Source organism: Desmodus rotundus, chromosome 6 (genome assembly GCF_022682495.2).
Source record: "Desmodus rotundus isolate HL8 chromosome 6, HLdesRot8A.1, whole genome shotgun sequence".
Classification (NCBI taxonomy): domain Eukaryota; kingdom Metazoa; phylum Chordata; class Mammalia; order Chiroptera; family Phyllostomidae; genus Desmodus; species Desmodus rotundus.
In genome coordinates this window covers 43,823,414-43,845,390 of record NC_071392.1, presented here as the reverse complement: position 1 = coordinate 43,845,390, position 21,977 = coordinate 43,823,414, and the positions used below count along the sequence as shown (strand labels likewise).

Sequence of the window (21,977 nt, the reverse complement as noted above, 5' to 3'; positions counted from 1 at the left end):
TTGGTTTGCAGGCCTGAGTTCAATCCACTGAGCCACACCAGCCAGGGCTACTTGTCACATTTTGACAAAAGATGTTTCAGCATTGGGCGCTGTTTGGGATTTGTTGCAATTGCTAGAACTTGTGAGTCACCATGTACCCTGCAAGAGAAAATGCTTCATCACTCGTCACTTGTTTGGTACTCATTAGTTTCGGCACTCATCAGGAGTTCCAGAATGAATTGATGAGTACCAAGGTTCCACTGTACTTTAATGTGTCAACAGAATTTTTGTGGTTTTAGAGTATGTCTGTTTCATGAGTTATATTTGGTATGTTTGGCACAGTATAACTCAGATAATTAAGAGGACAACTCAGATGTATAAATCTCTTTATCTCTGCCTTGGCTTTTCTGTTCAGTTCTTCCTATAACCCACTGCACACTGCAGATGGAAGTGATCACTGTTTAGAATGCCAAGCACAAGGAGGCTAGCAAGGAGATCTTTTCCTGTTTTAAGTTCATAGACATTGTATATTGTATCTATTAGGAGAGCAGGGAAAGGAGAGGAAAGCATCTTATAATTCAGCTTATTTTCCCTTCTAGGACTTAGACCCAATCAGACAATGTGAATGAGCTGAGGATAAAATGTGGGGAAACAATTTATGTTAAGTAGAAATAAAAAATAAAATGTACTAGTTGTATGCTTTATTACTATTACTCGCCTTCTAAGAAATGTGCTATTAAGGTATGACACATTCTATACATTTTGAAATTCAGAATTTGTGCATCTTTTTTTTTTTTTTAAAGATTTTATTTAATACTTTTTAGAGAGAGGGGCAGGGAAGGAGAAAGAGGGAGAGAAACATCAATGTGTGGCTGCTTGTTGCATGCCCCTACTGGGGACCTGCCCGTCAACCCAGGCGTGTGCCCTGATTGGGAATCGAACCTGTGACACTAGGGTTTGCAGTCCAGCACTCAATCCACTGAGCCACACCAGCCAGGGTGCATCCTTGTTTTTAAAAAGTGTTTACACTTTTCTGTAAAGTTCATTGCTGTTGTGCTACTTCAGACTACAAGTGTTTATATTCAGAGTCAAGTTAATATAGATGGAAATATTTTGAGTAATACAGCATTTATAGTTTTGTTGGGACAGTTTGATCTCCACCAAGTCTGTTCTTTCGTTGAAATTTTTTGTTTTTAACTGAGCCAGATTTTTATATGGAAAAATCTCAGGTCTTGTCTTTTCAAAGAAACCCTTCTCTTGAGTTTGGCTTTTGTTTATGTTCCTGTTTCATCTCTACTCCTGATTGGCAAAGTTTTTGAAAAATCTGTTTGCCTTCATCTCCTCACCAAACTACAGTTTCATTTTAATCCTCCAATTTAATCACTAAGGTGAACTATTTCAAAGGCCACCATTTGCCAAATCTAGTGGGTGCATTTCTTAATTCTTCTGTTTAACTCTTGTGTTGTTATCAGTAATTTACTCCCTAAGACTGTATATGAGCTATCTGCTCTTTTTTGTTGTTTTTCTACTCCTTTGGGTGGCTTCTTTTGCCTTTCCACCACTAGTTAAAGTAGTCTCCATGGTTACCTTTAGGTCTCTACACTGGGTCCCTGAACAGTCTTCATAATCCCAGGACTTAAATCAGCTTTGGTTCTCACCTAAATTCTAATGACCCTTGTAATCAAATCTAAACTCTTCTCTCTTGACCCCAAACTTTTCTCCTAACACGGTTACTGGCCTCACTGTCTCTCTACACAGTCTTTTCATAGTAATCTGATTTCTCTATCTTTTCCTCTGTGTACAGTGTATCATGAGATTTTCTTGAGTTGACCTCAGAAATGTTTATACTTTTTCTACTCCTGTTACAGATGTTCATCTCCCCTGGACTTTTAAGGTCACCTAAAATGTTCTAGCTGCCTGCAGTCCTCAGTCTCAACCCCCCATTCCAATCCATTCTTTTAAAAAAGTTGTAGTTGACATACACTAGTTTCAGGTAAACAGATTTATTTTAACATATACATTACAAACTGATCACCACACTAAGTCTATAACCATCTGTCACCTCAATCCCTTCTTTGCTATCACTAGATTAACCTTCCTAAGATAGATATGATTGTTACTCTTCTGCTTAGAAATATTCCAAGGCTGCTTTCCTAAAGAATTAAGGCCAAATGCTCAGCATAGCACTGAAGAGCCTTCATGATATGGCCCTTCCTTTCCAGCCTCATCTACTACAATCTCTTCTTCCATTTGATATGCCTAATTTTCAGCTTTAACAGTGGCAGGACTTGCCACTCCCTTTTTGTTCTTTTAAAATTCTTTGCCTTTTCTGGGGGAAATCTCTGCCTGGGATACAACTTAATGAAATCTTACCTTTTCAAAATTCCAGTGAGACACGTCTGTATATATTTTTTACTGATCTCATCTCCAACTGTCCCCTCACTCCACAACTGGTATAAAACCAATTCTTCCTTCTGCTTATTGTATCTCTTTGTGTATTAGTTAAGTACATGTTGGGCTGTAACTAAACAGTGAACTAGACTTAGAATTTTCTTTTTCCGTTTGTATTCTCAACACCTAATATATAGTACACTTGATATTTAATAAATATTTGAAGGAACAAAAGTTATTTTATTGGGGATGGTAAAAACGTTACAGGTTTCTATAATTTAAAAAGTTTGTCTTTGACATTAATTCATAACGTAATTCTAGAATTGCGAGAAGGAGAAGGAAAAGTTGAGAAAATTAGATCAATGGGAACTATAAAGAAACCAAATTTCAGCTCTGCTCAGGTGGTTCAGTGGGTTGGAGCATCGTCCCAAACACCAAAAAGCTGCGGGTTCAACGTGCAGACCATAAATATTGTACTGATAATGAAACCTATAAAATTTACCCAGGTTTCTTCCCCCCTTCAACTAGTGATACATTGAAAGTTATTACAAATTAAGGATTAAAATTTAATTAAAAGGATTAGATGGCAAATATGTTAGAAGCACCTTAATATTTCATAACTTAAGTGGAATTTATTCCTAAGTCTTATTTGGCAAGGTAAAAATCTGATTATTTGGTTAACAGGTATTTTCAATTTAGGTTGTAAACATTAGTTGAAAATATTGAAAGAACATGCAGTAGTTGTTTTAGTCTATGGTATGTATTGTGTTACACAGTGAGACAAGGACATAAAGTTGACACATTTTCACAGACATCCTACTGTAAAACCACTTCATCACTGGGATATTATGCTGAGGGAATTCGTAGCAGTGGGTCAGGAACATATACTTGTTTAATGTTGAGAAATTAGTCTGTATTACTCATTTAAGTGGGGGGTGGGGTAATACTTGGTGAAAATTAAATGACAACATGCAAATGCTTACTTAGCACATTGCTTGGCATATCCTAAACACTACAAATGTTAGCTTCTGATCCTGGAATTAACGCAGTAAAAAGAATAGAGCGCTGTGTGCTGTGTCACCCTAATTTCACATCTTCCTCACTGTGTCTTCTATGTGTTCTCTCAAATTTTGGGCAGAGGATAGGCATCTGGGCAGAAAATTTCATCAAGAGTATGGTGGAGAGATAGACATCAAAAACAAACCTTTTCCTTCTTTACTATTTGCCTAGGGCTGGAAATAAAACATCATGTCTTGTCACAGACTACTTTTTCCTCATATAACTGAATTACAAATTTGCAGTATATAGATGATAGTTGTAGTAAATTTGCTGTGTGGTATGATTACCAGTGTGATTTAGCTGACTTGAATACAGGGCAAGTAAATGAGGGCAAAACATTTAGTGCGTTAGGTAGATCCCTCTCATAAAAGCCTTTACAAGTGTTATCTTTATCTAGCATTTGAAACCTATTTGTGGAAATAGTATTTGGAGTTAGATGGCTCCATTTATCAATGACCGTTGGCTAATTTCATTTATCTGGGCTTCAGTTTATCCATCATTATAATAAGGAGTTGGGTTTTTTTCTCCCTTTGGTTCTAACATTCTGTAATTCCTGAGGAAGAGTGATGTTTACTGTACAAACATGACCAATCAGAATTAAACTCCTTTGGTTATTTGTGTCTTGTTTGGTAATGTAAATACTAAAAGGACTCTGATTTGTAAGGTTAACAACTTAAAATTATAGAAAGCTTTAGCTCTCTATGTACTAAATATCTATTTAGCTATTCATTTGCTATTTTCTACTTTACACAGTTTCGAGTCTTTCAAAAAGTTATTTGTACAAAGTTGCTTTTAGACTTTTGACAAATCTTTTGCCCAAGCAAGATTATATTATTTCTGGTCCGTGCTGATCTACAAAATAATGGCTTCACTAAGAGCCTTTCATTTTTCAAGTTTCTTTCTTAAGGCAGAGTGTTAGTTCTTTTTATAAACACCATTAACAAACATCTCTGTACTATAAAGGAAGTATCCTATAACTAAAAACAAACATAGGAAGGTATTTTTCTGCAATACTAATTGTTGATGTATTCTATTTTGCTTTTTCCACCTGTGAGCATAATAATCTCTATCCTTTATGTATTTTATTACTTAATGTTTTAAATGTATTCCAATTACTGAGGCTGTGAAACTGATTACTATTAAATGTACCTGGTCTTCATCCCCATTCCTGTCACAGGAACTTAACACCCTTGTAATTTCTTATGTGATAAGTGTGATAAAGGTGTCATTTGAGCTTATGTAAATAAGGTGACTTGGAAAGCTCCTAAGTAACTAAGGATGGGGGCTGGTTGCCAGGGGAACCAACCCTGTGATTAAAGGGCTGTGATTTTTCAGTACTCCCTTAACCCTCATCCCCTCCAGTAGAGAGGCTGGAGATTGAGTTCAGTCATCAATGACCAGTGATTTAACCAATGACTATGTAATCAAGCCTCCATAATACCCCAAAAGGACAGGGTTTAGAGAGCTTCCAAGTTGGTGAACAGGAGATGGGGGAAGAGTTGTCTCCTAGAGAGTATGGACCTCAGTACCCCTACCCCATACCTTGCCCTATGCATCTCTTCCATCTGGTGGTTTCTGAGTTACATCCTTTTATAATAAACTGGTAATCTAGGAAGTAAAATGTTTCTCTTGAGTTCTGTGAGCTGCCATAGCAAGTTAATCTAACTTGAGGAGGGGGTTGTTGGAACCTCCAATCTATAGCCTGTCAGAATTACAGAAAACCTGGAAGTTGGGTTGGCCTCTGAAGTCTGAGGTAGGAATTAGTCTCTGAGACTGAACCCTTAACCTGTGAATGTGATGCTATCTCCAGGTAGATAGTGCCAGAATTAATTCTTCGGTGGTGTAGGGGAAAAAACACATCTGACTTAGTGTCAGAATCAGAGGCACACATCAGTAACTTACTGTGTGGTTTCAAGTTTATTTAATGTGGCAATATACCAAATTAAGAAAATAGTTATGCTGGTGCCTTTTACATATGATTCTTACCCAATTTCCTTGGAGACCTAGCTCAGGGGTCAGCAAACTACTGCCCACTGGCCATAATTTTTTTTTTTTTTTTTTTGGTATGGACTGTGAGGCAAGAATGAGTTTTAAATGGTTGAAACAAAAATCAAAATGTTTTGTCATATGTAGAAATTATATGAAATTTATATTTCATTGTCCAAAATAAAGATTTATTGGAACATATAGCCATGGTCTATTGCTGCTTTCTCACCACAAGACCTGAGTAGTTGCAACAGAAAGTTTAAAATATTTACTCCATAGCCCTTTACAGAAATATTTTGCTGACTCCTGGACTAGCTGCTTGCATGTGGGCTTTCCTTCTCTTTTGTTGTGAGAGATTGTATTTAGATACTATGTACATGTGTACAGTTTTAACTGCACTACAAAATCGTCCTGTCCAGCAAGGTTCTGCACTGGTTTAATATGCCCCCTCTAATTTATTTCCAAAGAAAAGGCAGTGTGGTAACAACGAACTTAGCCTAGACAAAAAACTGTCAAACTGATTCTTTCTGAATGTAAACATGAAGTAGCACTCCCTCATTCTTTCAGTAACTAGTTTTTCTTCATAGTTATTTAGAAGCACAAATGATCATTTAATTGGTTGTAATGGGGCCATGACATATTAAACTTCTACCCAAATATGTAGGTTAAAAGGTTCTTATTTACTTTAAATACTGACCCATCCTTACAACAGATTATTAAAAGTCAAGTAGAAATATAAGGTCCAAAACAAACTTTATTTAAATAGGGATAATAAAGATATTAATAACTCATATATGGAATAATTAAGCTTTGGGTTGACTAGAAGTCCATGATTCACCAAGACTTTTATGGAAGCGGTATAAAATACATTTGGTATTTTTCTCAGTTTTCTGGTATTCTTCAAGCTTGCAAAGATTCAGAATGCTTTAATGACAGCTTGTTGAAGAGCAATAAAATAAGATGATGTCCTTAGAAGTCAGTCAGTCTCTCACAAAAAAGACATTATAGCCAAGCTCTATTAAAGCCCCAGCTAGTAAGGTCCACAAAGGAATGAAGACATAGGACAGATTCATGGTAGTAAACTGTTCCAGTTTAGCACAGAGTGCAAGGCAGAAGGCTAATTTAAGTAACATTGCAATGAGGTACCAGGTTTTTTTTTTAATATTGTGTGATCCATGTCGAGGGTCAAAGCCCGACTTACATCGCCCAGCCATTTTCACAATCAGCATGACCAGAAGAATAGTATCAAATATCCAGACTGGAATGAATATGAGGAACCAGTTCCAAGGTGCCTTCTCATCCAGTTTCAACACCAACATGATCAAGAAGAGTAATGTGAAAAGCCAGGTGAGTAGTACTCTCTGAGCCAAGGACATTCTCATTTAAACAGTTTAAAAAGGCTGTTGCAGCGTCGAAAAGTGGGAAATATATCCTAAGAGAAGGAAAGAAGGTCAAGATGGTTTTGATACCAGAAAAAAAAAACAAATCACTTCCTGGTGAACAAAGCTGGCTCTTTCTCACTCACAGATTTCCTAATTTTGAAAACATTCTACTATTCTTCCTTTCAAAACCTGTAAAATTTGTAGCCATCTTTGACAGCATTTTATCCATTGTTCATTTTAGCCCATGACAATAAAATGTTTAGTATACCTCCTCCTATACTGTTGCTTTTCATTACTATCACTCAAATCTAGGCAGTGATGACCTTATTCCTGCATCCCATGCATGTTCTTAACTTCTTTTTGTACATTTGCACATCTACAAATTTTCATTCCATTTCAAGGAATACTAAGAAAAACCATCCAAAATCAAATCAGTGAGAAAGAAGGTGGTATCAAGTGAAGAGAGGAGAGTTTTAGTAGGGAGGGAATGGTCAGTAAAAAAAAAAAAAACTTTAAGTAGAATTATGAGTATAAAGAGTTCATTAGGCTAATACAGAATACATTGATAATACTATATTTTCATATAGTTTAATCTATGGGTCTTATTTTTTAAGTTAAATTTGCTATTTTTACAAATACCTATTTTAGTCTAAAATTTTTTTGGTTTGTGGTATAAATCATAATATTTTTACTACTATTAATAATTAAGACCACTTAAAAATTGACATTTTGTGATTATTAGATGCTATATTACTCAATAATTGGGGCTATTTCTTGTATCTCTCTTTTGTGTTACCGCTGTTTATTTCTGTTTTGAACTAGTACTAGATGACTGTTTTTGGATATGTTCTAGAGGATATAGTCTAATATCTGGAAGGCCTAGTACCTACTTCCTGTTTTCTTTTCCAGAATATTTTCTGATATTTTGTCCTTTCATTTTTCACTAATTCTTAAAAACTTAGAATTTTGATTGGGAAGGCATTTAATCTATAATACTTAGATATAAATATTTGCTTAATCTTCACATATAGGTTTACAGTATGTATTATACATATTGCAGTTTTTTTATATCAATCTTGTGACCATTTGAAAAAAAAGGTAAGTAGAATGGGAAATCAGAAGATAGACTGCAAGCAGTGGGTTGAGTTGTCAATAAAAAGTAATACTAGCTGACAGCACTTTACTCCCCCTTGAAACATTTGAAGAAGATGAAAGGTAAGAGGTATAATGAGACTGTGAAAGTGTTAAGAAATTTCCAGTAAAGGAGAAACCTAAGTATGATTTTGAACTCAGGGATATAACCACTGGGGAATGATACCTGTAGATGGAAGATGACATTGGATACCTGATGGGAAGAGGAAAAGATCAGATAGTTGTGATGGTAACAGCACAGGTGATAGGAGTAAAAATGCAGAAAGATAAACAAGGAAAGGGTGAGGCTGGCTAGATGAATCAAATGCCCTTGACTAGCATGTTCAATAAATTATATTTTAGAAATTTGATGTTTTCTGCTACATGTCTACTACTTTAAACAGTGGGTGGTTACCGTGGTGCAAGACACACATACTCTTTTATTTCAATAGTGCCTTACAACAAACTCGTAACTCCCCTTCCCATTATACCTATCTGCTTGCACTCAGCTTGTTTATGTAGCTGGCAGGTGCTTCATATTGCAGTATGAAAAGCAGATGCTTTTGCTTTACTGTGCTGGCGTCTTTTCCTGGCCAGAGGATGCATAATGGGATGTGGGACTGAACCTGAACAAAGGCGGAAGGGTGTGTACTTATTAGTGACCACAAATGGATTTTATCCTGTAAATTAAGTTTGTTCAATCCCTATCTCTAATCTATCTGGCATTTTGTGAACCTTTCAAAAATTTACAATAATGTACTTGCTTATACATAACTTTTCCATCAGCCATTGGATGAATCAAGCTTCATTTTTTTCTTATATAGGGCTGAGTAGCAACTAGTCATAGGAAGGGTAGCTGCCCTCAACACAGATACTTTAGGACTGGAGGTGGAAAGGATGAAAAGGACAAGCTTGTCGCTGTTAAGTTTTATAAAGTGGGAGGCAACAAAGTTCTTCATGCACTTGTACTAAAATGCCCTCAACCAGGGAGCACTCCGTTGATACTGTGTTTCTGGGCGACAATGATTATATGCAATCCCAAATTTATTAGTTTACTAATATATCTTCATTAATTTAGGCAGTCGTATTTGTTTCCGACTACTTACTATTCTCAAAGGAGGGGTTTGCATACTCCAAAACAAAAATTTGCTTAACTTAAATATTTTCTGTTTGAGGGGGTTATTTCTGGTATTTTGAAGAGAGTTAAGTATTAGTTCATATGCTTTCTTACTCACTGTTAGAACTGTGTTGCCCTCAAATGAAAAAAATGAAGGGCCCTGCCCATAATTCCAGTGTCTCGGTGGTGGTCTGTGGACTCATTTGTCCACGGTGCTTCCCACCCCACCCCCATTTCCCTTCTCTCGCTACTGCCATTACTCTTCCAAGTGAATTCGCTTCATAGCAAAAACTGCTTTGTTTAATGAGCCCACAACACAGCACTCCTCCAAAGAGTCGCTTTCGAAAGGCCCCTGCTGCTACATCCTTGGCCAACTTACCAGTTAGCCATCCTTCAAAGGAACAGCGTTCTGCTTACAGCTTCTCTGATTTTCGCGCCTCCTTGTCCCTAGAACTTTAAGACGTTTCTAAACTAGCCTTGTCCTTCGTCTTCGAAAGGCGGAGGTCAGCTCTATCCGGACTCACCCCCACCCCAATTTTGCTCTGTGGACCAAGTACGGTCTGCAGTTGAACGCCGTACCGTAGAAAAAGATCCACAATGCTCACCAGCCTGGTGCGTTTGGGACTGGGAATGTGAGGGGGTGGGGAGCGGCGGCGGCACAGCCCACCCAGGCATCTGGAGGCCCGTGAAGGATATCAGCCCGTCGGAGCCCGAGACTCACCTGGCAGCGCCGTTGGCCGGAGAGCGGAGAGAGGCGCGAAGATCAGGGAATTGGCCAGTTTGGATGCTTGGCCTACTCCACACTTTACCCCCCATTAAATCCAGAACCCGTCACATGATAATCAAGAAAACGAGCTCAGCTCCGCCTCTCTAAACGACCGTGGTAAATGATTTCTCACTTCTACCTCAGGGCCGCGCCCACATCCGGGGAACGTTCTCACCGCCCCTGGGCCTACCCTATAGGTAGAGAGGACGTCAATCTGGGTTCAGAGGCTCCTTTCCCTGCGGTAATTGGACTTTTGGCCGCCAGTGGAAACCAACCGACCTTTTTTAACGTTCGGGTTTGTCAAAAGGGCGGCAATAAAAGAGGCCACTTGCTCCGCCTCTCTATTGCTACAGGCTACAAGGAAAGTCAGTCAAAGTACAGTCTGGAGTGTCCGTAGTCCCATTGGACAGACAGATGCCAATCAAACTAGCCAGCGCTGGGATACGCCCCCGCGGGGCGCTCCGCCCCACCCGAGGTCCTCCTCACCAGCGCGCGGAGACTGTAGGCTCCGGCGCAAAGACTGCGGGAGAGGGGGTGGGGCGACGGCTGCTGGAGGCTACGCGCCCGCCGGTAGCCTCGTTGTGAGTTTTAGGTCTCTCACGGCGGTGGTTGTGCTAGGTTCGGCTTCTCCCGCGCACCCCAGCCGCCTCCAAGCGGCGTGGCGCCCGCTCCTAAGGTGAGAGACCGCATCACCTTTACGCTTGGGAGGGCCGTGTATAGGTCGTTGGGTTCTGACAGAATCTGGAGGATGGAGCTGCGACTGGGAGGGGAGCGACGGGCGGGATGGAGGTGGGGGCTTCGGGGCCAATGCTTCGCCCTCTACCGCCAGTGACTTTCCCAGCAGCCGCTGGCACCTGCACGCCGCGGTCACCGCGGTTCCGTGCCATCATTTGGCGGGCTGCAGCGGCTCAGCTGCTCTCCTCCTGAGCCATCGCTGTCTTCGATCCTTGATGGTGAGGGGACATAGCCCAGCGCCGCCTTCCGTCCCTTCGCCCTCTCCCGCGGCCCCTCTTCTTCGATTCCTTCCACTTGTGCTGTGCTCGGGGTGCGTCGAGTCCTGGACGGCGTGCAGTGGCATTGGTGGCGGAGCCCGGGCCGGCGTGGAGCGGGTTCTGGAGGGGGGGTTGACTCCGCGTGCTGGAAGCGGGGTGGAGGGAGGGTCGCTGCCCTGCACCCACTGAACAGGCAACAGTTTGGTTTTCTGATTCCAGCCCTGAACAAACGGGTGCTTAAATCCTTCGCTCCGGCCTTAAGTGGTATTTCCCGCCTGGAAACCTTACGGCGGCACATCAGAGTGTTTCATCTTTTCTTATTTTTATCTCTCTGATGTTGACAGTGTTCTGGTATTGTCCCTTCTAGTCGGGGATTTTCCAACTCAACACCTTCTCTATAACTTAGGGGATCATTTTTAGCCTGGCAAGAAAAAAAAAGGAACTGCTTTATAGCAACATATACTGAGTAGGGAAGGACAGAATCTGGAATAATTTACTAATCTAAGTATCTAAATCCCAAATAATTAAGAAATTCATTGTAAATGTATTAACATTTTGAATTGTACACTTGTTCCTTTTGTTAATGGTATATACTGCTTACTTTGAGTTTTTTTGTTAATCGTGAAACTTTGATTTTATAGATTTTGGTTAGCTTTAGCCCACTAGACAATTTAAGATTTCTCTTTTTTATTTTCCCCTAAGACTTTGGCTATAGCCTTAGTATTTGCTCTTGTTGTCAGGGATTATTATTTTTTTAAAGTTGTTTTTTCCCAAACTGGACTTTTTCTTAACAGTTTTAAAGTTAGGGAGAATTCTGAGAACTTGGAAACGATGCACTCTAGCCTAGGGACCCTTAAAATTGCATAACAATTTGAAATGGTAACTTTTGGAGTAAGGGTTGCTAAGTTTAAGAGAATGAAATAGGTATTCCCAGTTAGTTGTAGTGGCTCAACCTTCAGATTCTAGAGGAAAGGAATGAGAGGAGAGTGAGAATGAGGAGAGAATGAGCCATGCCTGAGACCAGACACCAGCTGGTTCCAGGATAATTTATTTCTGGGGAAATAGCCTGCCTCCCACACAGGTTAGTCGTCAGCATGCATCAGGTAGTATTAACAGTTAGGTGTTAGCAAGGTAGAAAATCTCTGTGTTTTAATTTTCACTGCTTTCTGGTAGGGCATGGAAGTGTGGTAAGCAAATCAAGCATAGTTTACAACGGAGGCACTTCTTCATAGTCAAGTTTCCAAGAGTAAACTCTTTTGTTGAGTCCAAACTGGCACCCGACAGAGAGCCCTAAAAATGAAGTAGGTGGCCTAAATAAATTTTAAACCATAAACCTTTTTGGCTAGTTCATTTCATGCAAAATTGTAAAGAAGTAAAAAGGCTTCAGTAGATTGAGGCAAAGAAAATTCACAGTGGCATGTGCAAAAATGAGGATCAAAGAATAGTTGGATTGCTTATACAATATATTATCTCATTTAATCCTTATAATCATGTTGTAGGTACTGTAATTACTGTCCTCCCTATTTTATATGAGTTAATGAAAACTAATGTTAACTTATTTGTTCAAGACTTCTCAGCTAATGAGTTGGTGCAAGTGTGAGTCACATCCAAACAATCTGATTACCAAGCCTTCTTGGTGGTTATGCTTTACCACCGCATTAAAAGTGGCTTCCTAGAGACTTGGTAGAAGGAGACTAATTATTGGAAAATAATGCTGCAAAACCATAAACTGAATAAGGGTATTGTACATATGCAGTAATACTTTGAGATCATTGTACAGTAGGTAGTGTTGAGTTTTGCTGTGGATATAAGGATGGAGTCATCTTTCCTGTCTTTGAGGAACTTGTTTAGTGGGAGAGATAGATGTTTGAACAAATAATGATGACATATGCTATAAGAGAATGCCGTAGAGTCTGTGGTTTCATGGAAAGAGAATTCAATTAAAGCTGAGACAAATCAGCATTTGAATTCCTGTTTGGCTTCATGACCTTAAACCTGATACCAAACCTTTTTCAGCTTCAGTTTTCTTATCTGTTAGGGGGAGAGGATAATACTTCAAAGGAGAGTATTAAGCATTAAACAAAATATGTAAGGTACTGGCATATTGGAAAGTCCTGAATAAAGAAGAAAGAATAAATAATTTTAAGAGACCGAGGAGAAAAGGGGTGTGGGGGTTGAGCTGGGAGCTATCACTGGAGCTTTAAAGGGCAACTGGTAACTTCCATCAGTAGGGAAGGAGGGCATTTTACACAAAACGGAACAGGAATATGGGTGGTTGAGGAATGGCAAAAAATTATGGCTTTGTATAAAAAACTATTTGTGAAAGCCTGACTTAAATGGTAATTGTATATAAATATGACTGGGCAAAGTGAGTACTACCCAGTTTTGCTGGTTGGAAATTCCATACATAGATACTAAAATTATAGGAAAACCTCAACCATTTGTGCAGTGTTATATTTTTATTCAATATTTACCTTTAATATTTTATTTTCCCAGTGTCAGGTAAAACTTCATTTTTAAACCTATCCACCTAAGCAATGATTTCACTGTTTTATTGTGGTATTTCATTCTGGCTGGTAAAGAACACTAATACCACTGGAGGAATTTGCACTTAATTTGTGGAAAGTATTTTGGGATTATTTTAAAAAGAAGAATCATCTTAAAATGACTCTTGTCCTTCCCCACCTCCTTGACCTAGACTGTAGCCACAGGGAGTCAGTATTGCAGGGTGCCCTTTGCATATACGTTGACTCCCTTTTCAAATCCAAACTTGAGACATGACAGTGGGACAGAATATTTCAAACTGGGGCAGTCCTTGAAAATCCAAGAAAATGGCCCATGCTTAGATTGAATATCTTCCCTTTAGGTTAGCACAGAGCTGTAAATATGTTATATTTATAAATGTGGATCACTTGATGACCAGAATCACGTAACTTAAGCAGAAAATATTAAATAACATTTAGGAAAGCTACATTCTAAAAAGTTCAACTTGTTAGCGTCATGCAAGTTGCTAAAATGACACAAAATATAGAAGTGAGTTTTCAGATGAGACAAACCAACTACTTCCTAGAACAGGTAGTTTGAGAGCACTAGGAAATAAAATATGCTGGACTTCATGCTGAATAGTGAACAGGAACTGGGACAGGAAATGACTGTGGCTGAACCACCACCTGATAATAATCATAGCGTGATTAATTTTGACATTTAATGAGAGGAAGTAAAAGGCGGAAAAGTGCACTGTATGCAGCTTTCCACTTTCAGAAACAGTAGAGGAAAGGGTCTGTTAAAAGTATATCTACTTTTAGCAAGATATGTAGTAGGCAGTCGTATTTGTTGCATGAATAAAAGCATCTTACTAAATAAAACATTCAGTAAAAGGTCTATTACAGATAGCAAAAAACCTATGAAAGTTATTTGATACAAGTTTTGGTGTTCTATAGACCTAGGTTCATCTGTCAGTTTGCAGTCTATTTGTGTGACTTTGGGCTCATTATGTAAACTTTTTGTGGTTCAGTTTTATTTAATCATATACTGAAGATAACTGCATGATTTTGAAGACTAAATGAGCTAATGTATGGAAAGCCCTTGACACATTGCCTGGCTTATCAGACTTGCTCAAAAAATGGTTGCTGCAATTATTTGACTAAGTTGAAAAAATATATATATATAAAATCTCAAATAGAGTAAGGAAAGCCAGAAAATGGCAAACAAACAAATTAAGCCTTAAAAAGAGGCAATAGGTTACAGGCAGAGTTACTGGGTTGGCCAAAAAGTCCACTTACTTTTTCCCTAAGAGACACATTTTTCATTTTCACCAATAACTTTATTGATTTAGATATTTTGAGTATGTCAGCTATTTCCTGCTATTGGTTTCAAGTGGGTAGAGACCAGGGGTGCTGCTAAACATCTTTGATTGCATAGGACAGCCGGATAGCTTATCTATTTGGAATTTGGCCAAAGAATTATTTGGCCAAAATGTCATTAGTACCAAGAAACTTCGCACACCACTTTTGACACATTTGATCAGTCACAACACCTTCTCCATACACTGCACAAATATTTTTTGTTTCAGTTGCGTTTTTACCTTTCTTGAAATAAATCACAATATGCCAAAAATGTTGCATATCTTCTTCCATCTTCCATATTAAAATGGCTGCAAAAAATTCAGTTTTGATAAGTTTTTTAAATGCATGCTGATATGAAAGCTGTCAAAATACAATCTAACAAAATCATTTTGAATGAAGTTAAAGACAATTAAACACTACTACTGTCATCATATGGAAAAAATATTGGACTTTTTGGCCAACCCAATAAATAAAGAATTGAATCATTGCAGCCACATACAAAAGAAGAGGTAGGGAGAGAGCTTCACATTCTCAAATTTTTTTCTGAAGAAAGTAGGTCAGGCTCATTAAGCCAGAGTAAAGAAATAGGGTTTTCCTATTGTAAATGACAATAAAAAGATCACTGAAATTGGGTTTCTTGTACTGTAAATTAAGTATAGAGAAAGGGACTTACTTTCTCAAATCTCTCTACCTTCTTATACCTAAAATTCTTCTGAGAAAAACCATTAATTGTACAGTTATAAAGAAGGCTTTAATTGCAAGTAATCCTGGGAGATAAGTTATTTTAACTACACAGATTTCCTAAGTGTTATTTCCATATATCTCATTGCCTACTGTATATCTTTCAGGCACTGAATGTCTGTCTAAAGGTGCCATATGTTGAAAAAAAAATACCATCTTGTTCCCAAATGTTTCTCCTCTTTTATTCCCTGTCCTAATGAATGGTTCTTTCTAGTGTTTAAGCCAAGAGTTGTAGAGCATCCTTATTCTTTTACTCCCCATACCTTTCATGTCTAATCAATCACTGCATCTGTCTATTCACTCTACTAGTTATCTTTTAATTATGCCTGTCCCAGCACCCACACCAATTAAAAAAAAATTCTGCTTGCCACTGACTTATTTCAGACCCTCATCATTTCTTCCTTAGATTATTGTCATTAGTCTCCTCACTTTTAATTTAGCTTCTTACTAATTAATTCTCCACACAGCTTCCTTCCAGAATGATTTTGCTGAAATACTAACATAATTTATCAAACTTATATATGTAAGTGTCTACACATGATAGTTAATAAATATTCAGTCCCTCAATGGATCTTAAACTTAAAACAGTTCTAACTGACTTGCATACTTATGCCTGGAGTGTGTGTGTGTGTGTGTGTGTGTGTGTGTGTGTGTGTGTGTGTGTGAGAGAGAGAGAGAGAGAGAGAGAGAGAGAGAGAGAGAGAAAACTACAAAGAAATTTTAACTACAAATTCAATGTCTTTAATAGATAAAGGACTATTTATTTCTTTTTGAGTGACTATCCATAGTTTGAATTTTTCAAGGAAATTGTTGTTTTAATATAAGTAGTTAAATTTATTGGTATATATTGTTTATAATATTCCCTTATTTTACTTGTAGTATCTATAAGAACTATAACATTATCTCCCCTCTCTTACTCCTGACTGTTAATTTGTGTACTTTCTCAGTTTTTCCTGGTTAGTCTGGCTAGAGGTTTGTCTGTTTTATTGACATTCTCAAAGAATCAGCTTTTGGTTGTCTTCATTGATTTTATGTTTTCAGTTGCATTGATTTCTAATCTTTATTCTTTCCTTTCTGCTGTTTCCTTTGCATTTTATTTGCTCTTGATTGGACTAAAATCTTAAAATGGAAACTAAGTTTATTAATTTATTGTCATCTAAAATAAATAAACATTTAGTGCTATAAAATCCCCCTATAAATAGTGCTTTGGTTGCAGTCTCAGAATTTTGTGTCATGTTTTAATTTGTACTTTCAGAAATCCTTACTGATTTTTTTGTGATTTCTTCTTTGACCCCATTAGTTATTTAGAAGTATGTACATGAGCTCCCAAATATTTGAGGATTTTTCAGATACCGATTTCTGATTTAATTTCATTGTAGTCAAGGAACATATATTGTATGATTTGAATTATTTAAAAATTTTTAAGGCTTGTGTTATAGTCCAGAATATGGTCTGTCTTGGTACATGATTCATGTGTACTTGAAAAGAATTTTGGGTGTTCTATAAATGTCAGGCCCATCAAGTTGATTGATACAACTGTTAACATCCTCTCTATCCTTATTGATTTTATGTGTACTCGTTTTATCAACTTTTGAGATAAGGGTGTTGAAATTTCTGACTATGAATAAGGACTTAGCAATTTTATTGTAGTTTTGTAAGTTTGGCTTCTTATATTTTGAAGTCCCATTACTAGATACATGAATATTTAGGGTTGTTATCTTTTGATGAATTAGATTCCTTTATCATTGTGAAATGGCTCTATCTCTGGTGACATGCTGTACTTTGAAATCTACTTTGTCAGTGTTGCCACTCCTGCTTTCTTTTGAATAGTATTAGCATGGTATATCTTTTTCCATCCTTTTACTTTTTACCTATTTATGTGTTTATAAAGTGTATTTCTGGTGGATAGCATATAGTTGGGTCTCACTTTTTAAATTCAGTTTCCTAATCTCTGTCTTTTAATTTGGACCATTTACATTTAATGTGATTATTGATATTGTTGGGTTTAAATGTACTATCTTGCTATTTGTTTTTTATTTGTCCCATCTGTTCTTTGCCTTTTCTGGTGTTATTTGAGTATTTTTATGACACTTTATTGGCTTATTTATTTAGCTCTTTTGGGGGAGTTGTTTGTTTATAGTGGCTATATGTATCTTTAACTTATCACAGTCTACTTCACATATCCTATAAGAACCTTATTACAGTATACTTCTGTTTCCTCCTCTCAACCTCTGTGCTAATTGTCATACATTTTAATTTTACATATGGTATAAAACCCACAATATACTTTTCATTTTTTAGTTTTAAAAGCTCAATTGTCTTTTAAATGAATTTAAAAATACTTTTTAGAAAAAAGGCTCTTAAATTTAACCACATTTTTATCATTTTCAAGGCTTTTCATCCCTTTGGAATTCCTGTTCCATCTGTTAATCATTTTCCTTCTGCCTGGAGTTCTTTCTTTAGCATTTATTGTAGTGCTAAACTACTGCTGATGAATTCTTTGAGCTTTTGTATGTCTGAAAAAAAAATCTTTTCTTGACTTTATTTGTAAAGTATATTTTTGCTGGGTATAGAACTTTACATTGATATATATATATATATATATTTTTTTTGCTTTCAGGACTACAGTGATACTGCTTCACTGTTTTCTCATTTGCATTTTTCCAACATGCAATCTACTGTTATCCTTATTTCCTTATATTGAAATTGACTTTTTAGCTGGCTACTTTTAAGATGATCTAACACTGGTTTTAAGCACTTTTATTATGATATATTTTGGTGTAGCTTTATGTTTCTTATGCTTGAAGTTTTTTGAGCTTCTTGGGCTTATGGATTTATCATTTTTATCAAACTTAGAAAATGGCCATTGTTTCTTTAAAAAGTTCTCCCTTCTTTCACTCTGTCTTCTCATTCTTGTATTTTATTTATATATATATTAGGCTACTGGATATTGTCCCACTGCCAACTGATGCTATTTATAATTTTTTTTAAGTCTTCTTTTCCCTCCTTGTTTCAGTTTGGGTATTGGTTATTGCTATGTCCTCAAGATTACTAACCTTTTCTTCTACCAGTTTCTCATCTGCTCGTAGTTTCATCAAGTGTATTTCTTTTAACAGACATTGTATCTTTCATCTCTACAAGTTATATTTGAATCTTGTTTATATCTTTCCTATCACTCTTTAACATGCTTATGTTTTCTTCTACTTTATTGAACATATGGAGTCCGTAATAGCCAGGTATTCTTAAATTGTGCTAAAAAACACATAGCATAAAATTTATCATCTTAACCATTTACAAACACACACTTCAGTAGTATTAAGTATATTCACATTGTTGTGAAAGAGCTCTCCACAACTTTTTCATTGGGCAAATCTGAAACTTTATACCCATTAAACAACTATTCTTTCTTCCCTGCCCCCAGATCCAGGCATCTACCCTTCTACTTTCTGTCTCTACAAATTTGACTGAATAATTTTAAACAAATAGGGTGTGGTATTTATTCTGCACAGCATTTCCATGAAATAATATCCTCATTCCACATGAAGAACTAAAAACTTTCCAAGAAATTTAAACTATGTATAGGTTACATGAGTAGAAGGTACTATACCTGTAACTAGTACAGTAGCTCTCCCTTCTCTCTTATCCACGATTTAGCTTCCCATGGTTTTTAGTTACCTGTGGTCAATTGCAGTCTGAAAATATTAAATGGAAAATTTCAAAAATAAATAACTCGTAAGTTTTAAATTGCTCGTTATTCTGGGTAGCATGGTGCTACGTTCAGGGGGATACACATCATCCCTTTGTCCAATGTGTCCACAGTCCTGGCCTGGTAGTTACTTGGTAGCCATCTCAGTTATCAGATCGACTGTCCTGGTATCACAGGGCACCTGTGTTCAGGATACCCTTATTTTACTTAATAATGGCCCCAAAGCCATGTGTATAACTTTTATTACAGTATATTGTTACAACTGTTCTATTTGATTATTAGTTACTGTTTTTTAATCTTACTGCGCCTAATTTGTAAGTTAAACTTTCTGGTAGGTGTTTATGTATGGGAAGTAATATAGTAAATACAAGGTTTAGTACTATTTGTGGTTTCAGGCTCTCATTGAGGATTTTGGAACGTACTTTCTGTAGGTAAGGAAGGACTACTCCCTATGAGAGTTTTCACTTTTTTTCTAATTTAATTATTAGTACAAAAAAATTTGATTTGAACCTAGCATTTATTACTTTTTTAAGGACAGAACAGCTTTGTTTCCAGTTTCTGAAGTCTAAAAATTGCTAATTTTAGCTGTGGAGGAGGCAACTGAGTTATATTTAACTGTGGCATTTGAGAATAGATTTAGACTAGACTTGGCAGGTTTGACCTTAACTCTCTTCATTGTACTTTTTGTGTTTGCAAATCATTATATATAGGTTGATTGAGTCATATATCATTAAATAAATCAGCCATGTTTATATACTTCACAATATGTTTGTACCTTTCAGTGCTAGGAAAGAGTATGGTTTCTGTCTTTATGCTCATGTTGGGGTAGTATAGGAGTTGGACTGGTAGAATTCTCAGTTCTGGTCCTTAAATTCATTCCTCTTTGATGGTGCTTTGGTTGGCAAGTTTTTATTTGGTTTGTAAGCGTTGTGTTTAATACAGTTGACCTTTAACACCAGGGGTTTGAAATGTCAGTCCACTTATACCCAGATTTTTTTCCAATAAATATATAGTTGGCTCTCCATGTTCCCAGGTTTCACATTTGCAAATTCAACCAACTGCAGATCTAAGATAGCATTTTCAATCAGCAGTTGAGAATTGGCAGATATGGAGGGTCAACAGTATGCATTGTTCTATGCCATTTTATGTAAGGGACTTGAGGATTGCCATTGTTTATGTAAGGGACTTGAGAATATGTGGATTTTGGTATCCGTGGGGGTCCTGGAACCAATCCCTCCTCCCTGCATATACAGAGGGACTACTTAACTGTGGGGGAGGAGTCAAAGTTATCCACAAATTTTTGATGGGAAACAGGTGGGCTCCCTTAACTCCCACATTGTTCTAGGGTCAGCAGTATATATATAAAACTGTGAATGTAGAGATAGTGAAGACATTGGATTGCTCTTTAAGAAACTAGGGATAGGGGTGAGGGCACATATGGACAAGTACAGAAAAGTCTGTACAGAACAGAATATATGTGTAATGGAAACACTGAACAGGATGAGAAATCTTTAATGGAGGAATTTTGGAGAAATTTTTAGAGAAAGTGGAATTGAGGAGGTATTTTTGAAATCCCCTTGTTTTGGAAAGAGAAGAAATGTTCACTTTGGCACAGGTAGAAAAGTGTAGGAAATGTGGTAAGGTTGAAACATAGGATATATGAGAAGATGGTGGGCAGTGATGTTGTGTAAATAGGTTAGGATGAAATTTTAGGTGTTCTAAATACAATTCTGAGAGGTAGAATCTAAATATGATTCTAAGAGCAGTAGGGAGTGATATAAATAAAGGTTTTTGAGGATCACAATTTGTTCAGAGCCTGAGGGGAGTTACAGAAACTTCTTTTAATAATATGTTATCCATTTTGTCTAATGGTTTCCCTATGTTACACTCCATAAATATAGACCCGATTTCACTAATATTAATGTTTTGGGGTACATTGGTAAAGAAATTCAGAGGAACTCTGTAAACTATTCATATTGTTATTTATTTAACCTTTATTGAGTTGTGGAATGTTTGGCTCGGTGGTACTGGTGTGAATTGAGTCTGAGAGAACTCAGTAACTTATTCAAAAGCACATAGCTCTTGGTGTCAGAATTTGAATCTAGAACCTAATTCTCTTGATGCTTAGTCTTTTTTTTTTTCTCTGCTCTAGTTCCTCTACTGCATATTATAATTTACTGGGTACTTAGTGAGACACAAAGGAAGAAAGATGCCTCTTTCTTTGCTTAAGAGTTTTTACATGTGATCGAATAACATGTATGTCTGTAATACTTGGCATTTTATTTTAAATGCAAGATTTATTACTATAGATCAGTGCTGAAAGAGACATCAGGCTTCAACATTTTTTAGTCCAAATGAACACTTATAGGCAACTTCATCTTAGAAGAAGTTGTATTTGATCTGAGTTAGAAGGATGGATAAGTAGAGAAAGGAAATGGGAATAACAGCACCAGCAAACTGTCAGAAGTGGACATAAATTGTTTTCTGAGCATAGTGTAAATCATGGCGGAACAGAGAAACTTGTTTCAGAATAATGAGGGAAGTATTTTGCAACATAATGTATATTATTTGATAGTGATTTTTTTCTGACATAGGGAATGGTTACAAACCTGATATCTTTGGTTACAGTTGTGCGAAGAATACCCCTCTATATTACTCTATTTGTAGTGAAATTCTATAAGGCGGACTTAACATACTATATCTTTGTAGTCATTTTTTCCCTCTATCCTGGTCTTTGAGATCATAAATGCATTTTGTGTGAACCTTGCATTGTAAAGAATAATTTCAGACGTTTTGAGAAGGTGTGATGATTAAAGCAGTGTCAAAGAGAGAATTACACATAGGCTTATTTTATGAAGCCAGAGTTATCCTAATTCCAAAGC

At 37.0% G+C, this 21,977-nt stretch overlaps 2 protein-coding genes across 7 annotated transcripts in view; one reads left to right on the top strand and one right to left on the bottom strand.

Annotated features, from left to right (window-relative positions):
- Positions 1-6,138: 6,138 nt before the first annotated feature.
- TMEM60 (transmembrane protein 60) lies at positions 6,139-9,979 on the bottom strand. Of its 2 annotated transcripts, none has more exons than XM_024558974.3 (2): positions 9,767-9,979; positions 6,139-6,847 (listed from the first exon to the last, which is right to left on the bottom strand). In XM_024558974.3, the coding sequence occupies exon 2, from the start codon at positions 6,795-6,797 to the stop codon at positions 6,396-6,398; it is 402 nt and encodes a 133-aa protein (XP_024414742.1). In that variant the 5' UTR covers positions 6,798-6,847; positions 9,767-9,979; the 3' UTR covers positions 6,139-6,395. The 2 variants fall into 2 exon arrangements, with proteins under 2 accessions (XP_024414742.1, XP_024414748.1); XM_024558980.3 differs by lacking the exon at positions 9,767-9,979 and adding an exon at positions 9,425-9,736.
- A 308-nt stretch (positions 9,980-10,287) lies between these two features.
- The window catches only part of PHTF2 (putative homeodomain transcription factor 2), a 130,405-nt gene continuing 118,715 nt past the window's right edge, over positions 10,288-21,977 (top strand). For 3 of the 5 annotated variants that reach the window (XM_045194011.2, XM_045193997.2, XM_053926601.1), the window contains exon 1: positions 10,298-10,487. The gene's annotated coding sequence lies outside the window, so the exon portion shown is untranslated. Of the gene's footprint in view, positions 10,488-21,977 lie in introns of all 5 variants that reach the window. The other 2 variants (XM_045194006.3, XM_024558998.4) reach the window with 1 other exon arrangement.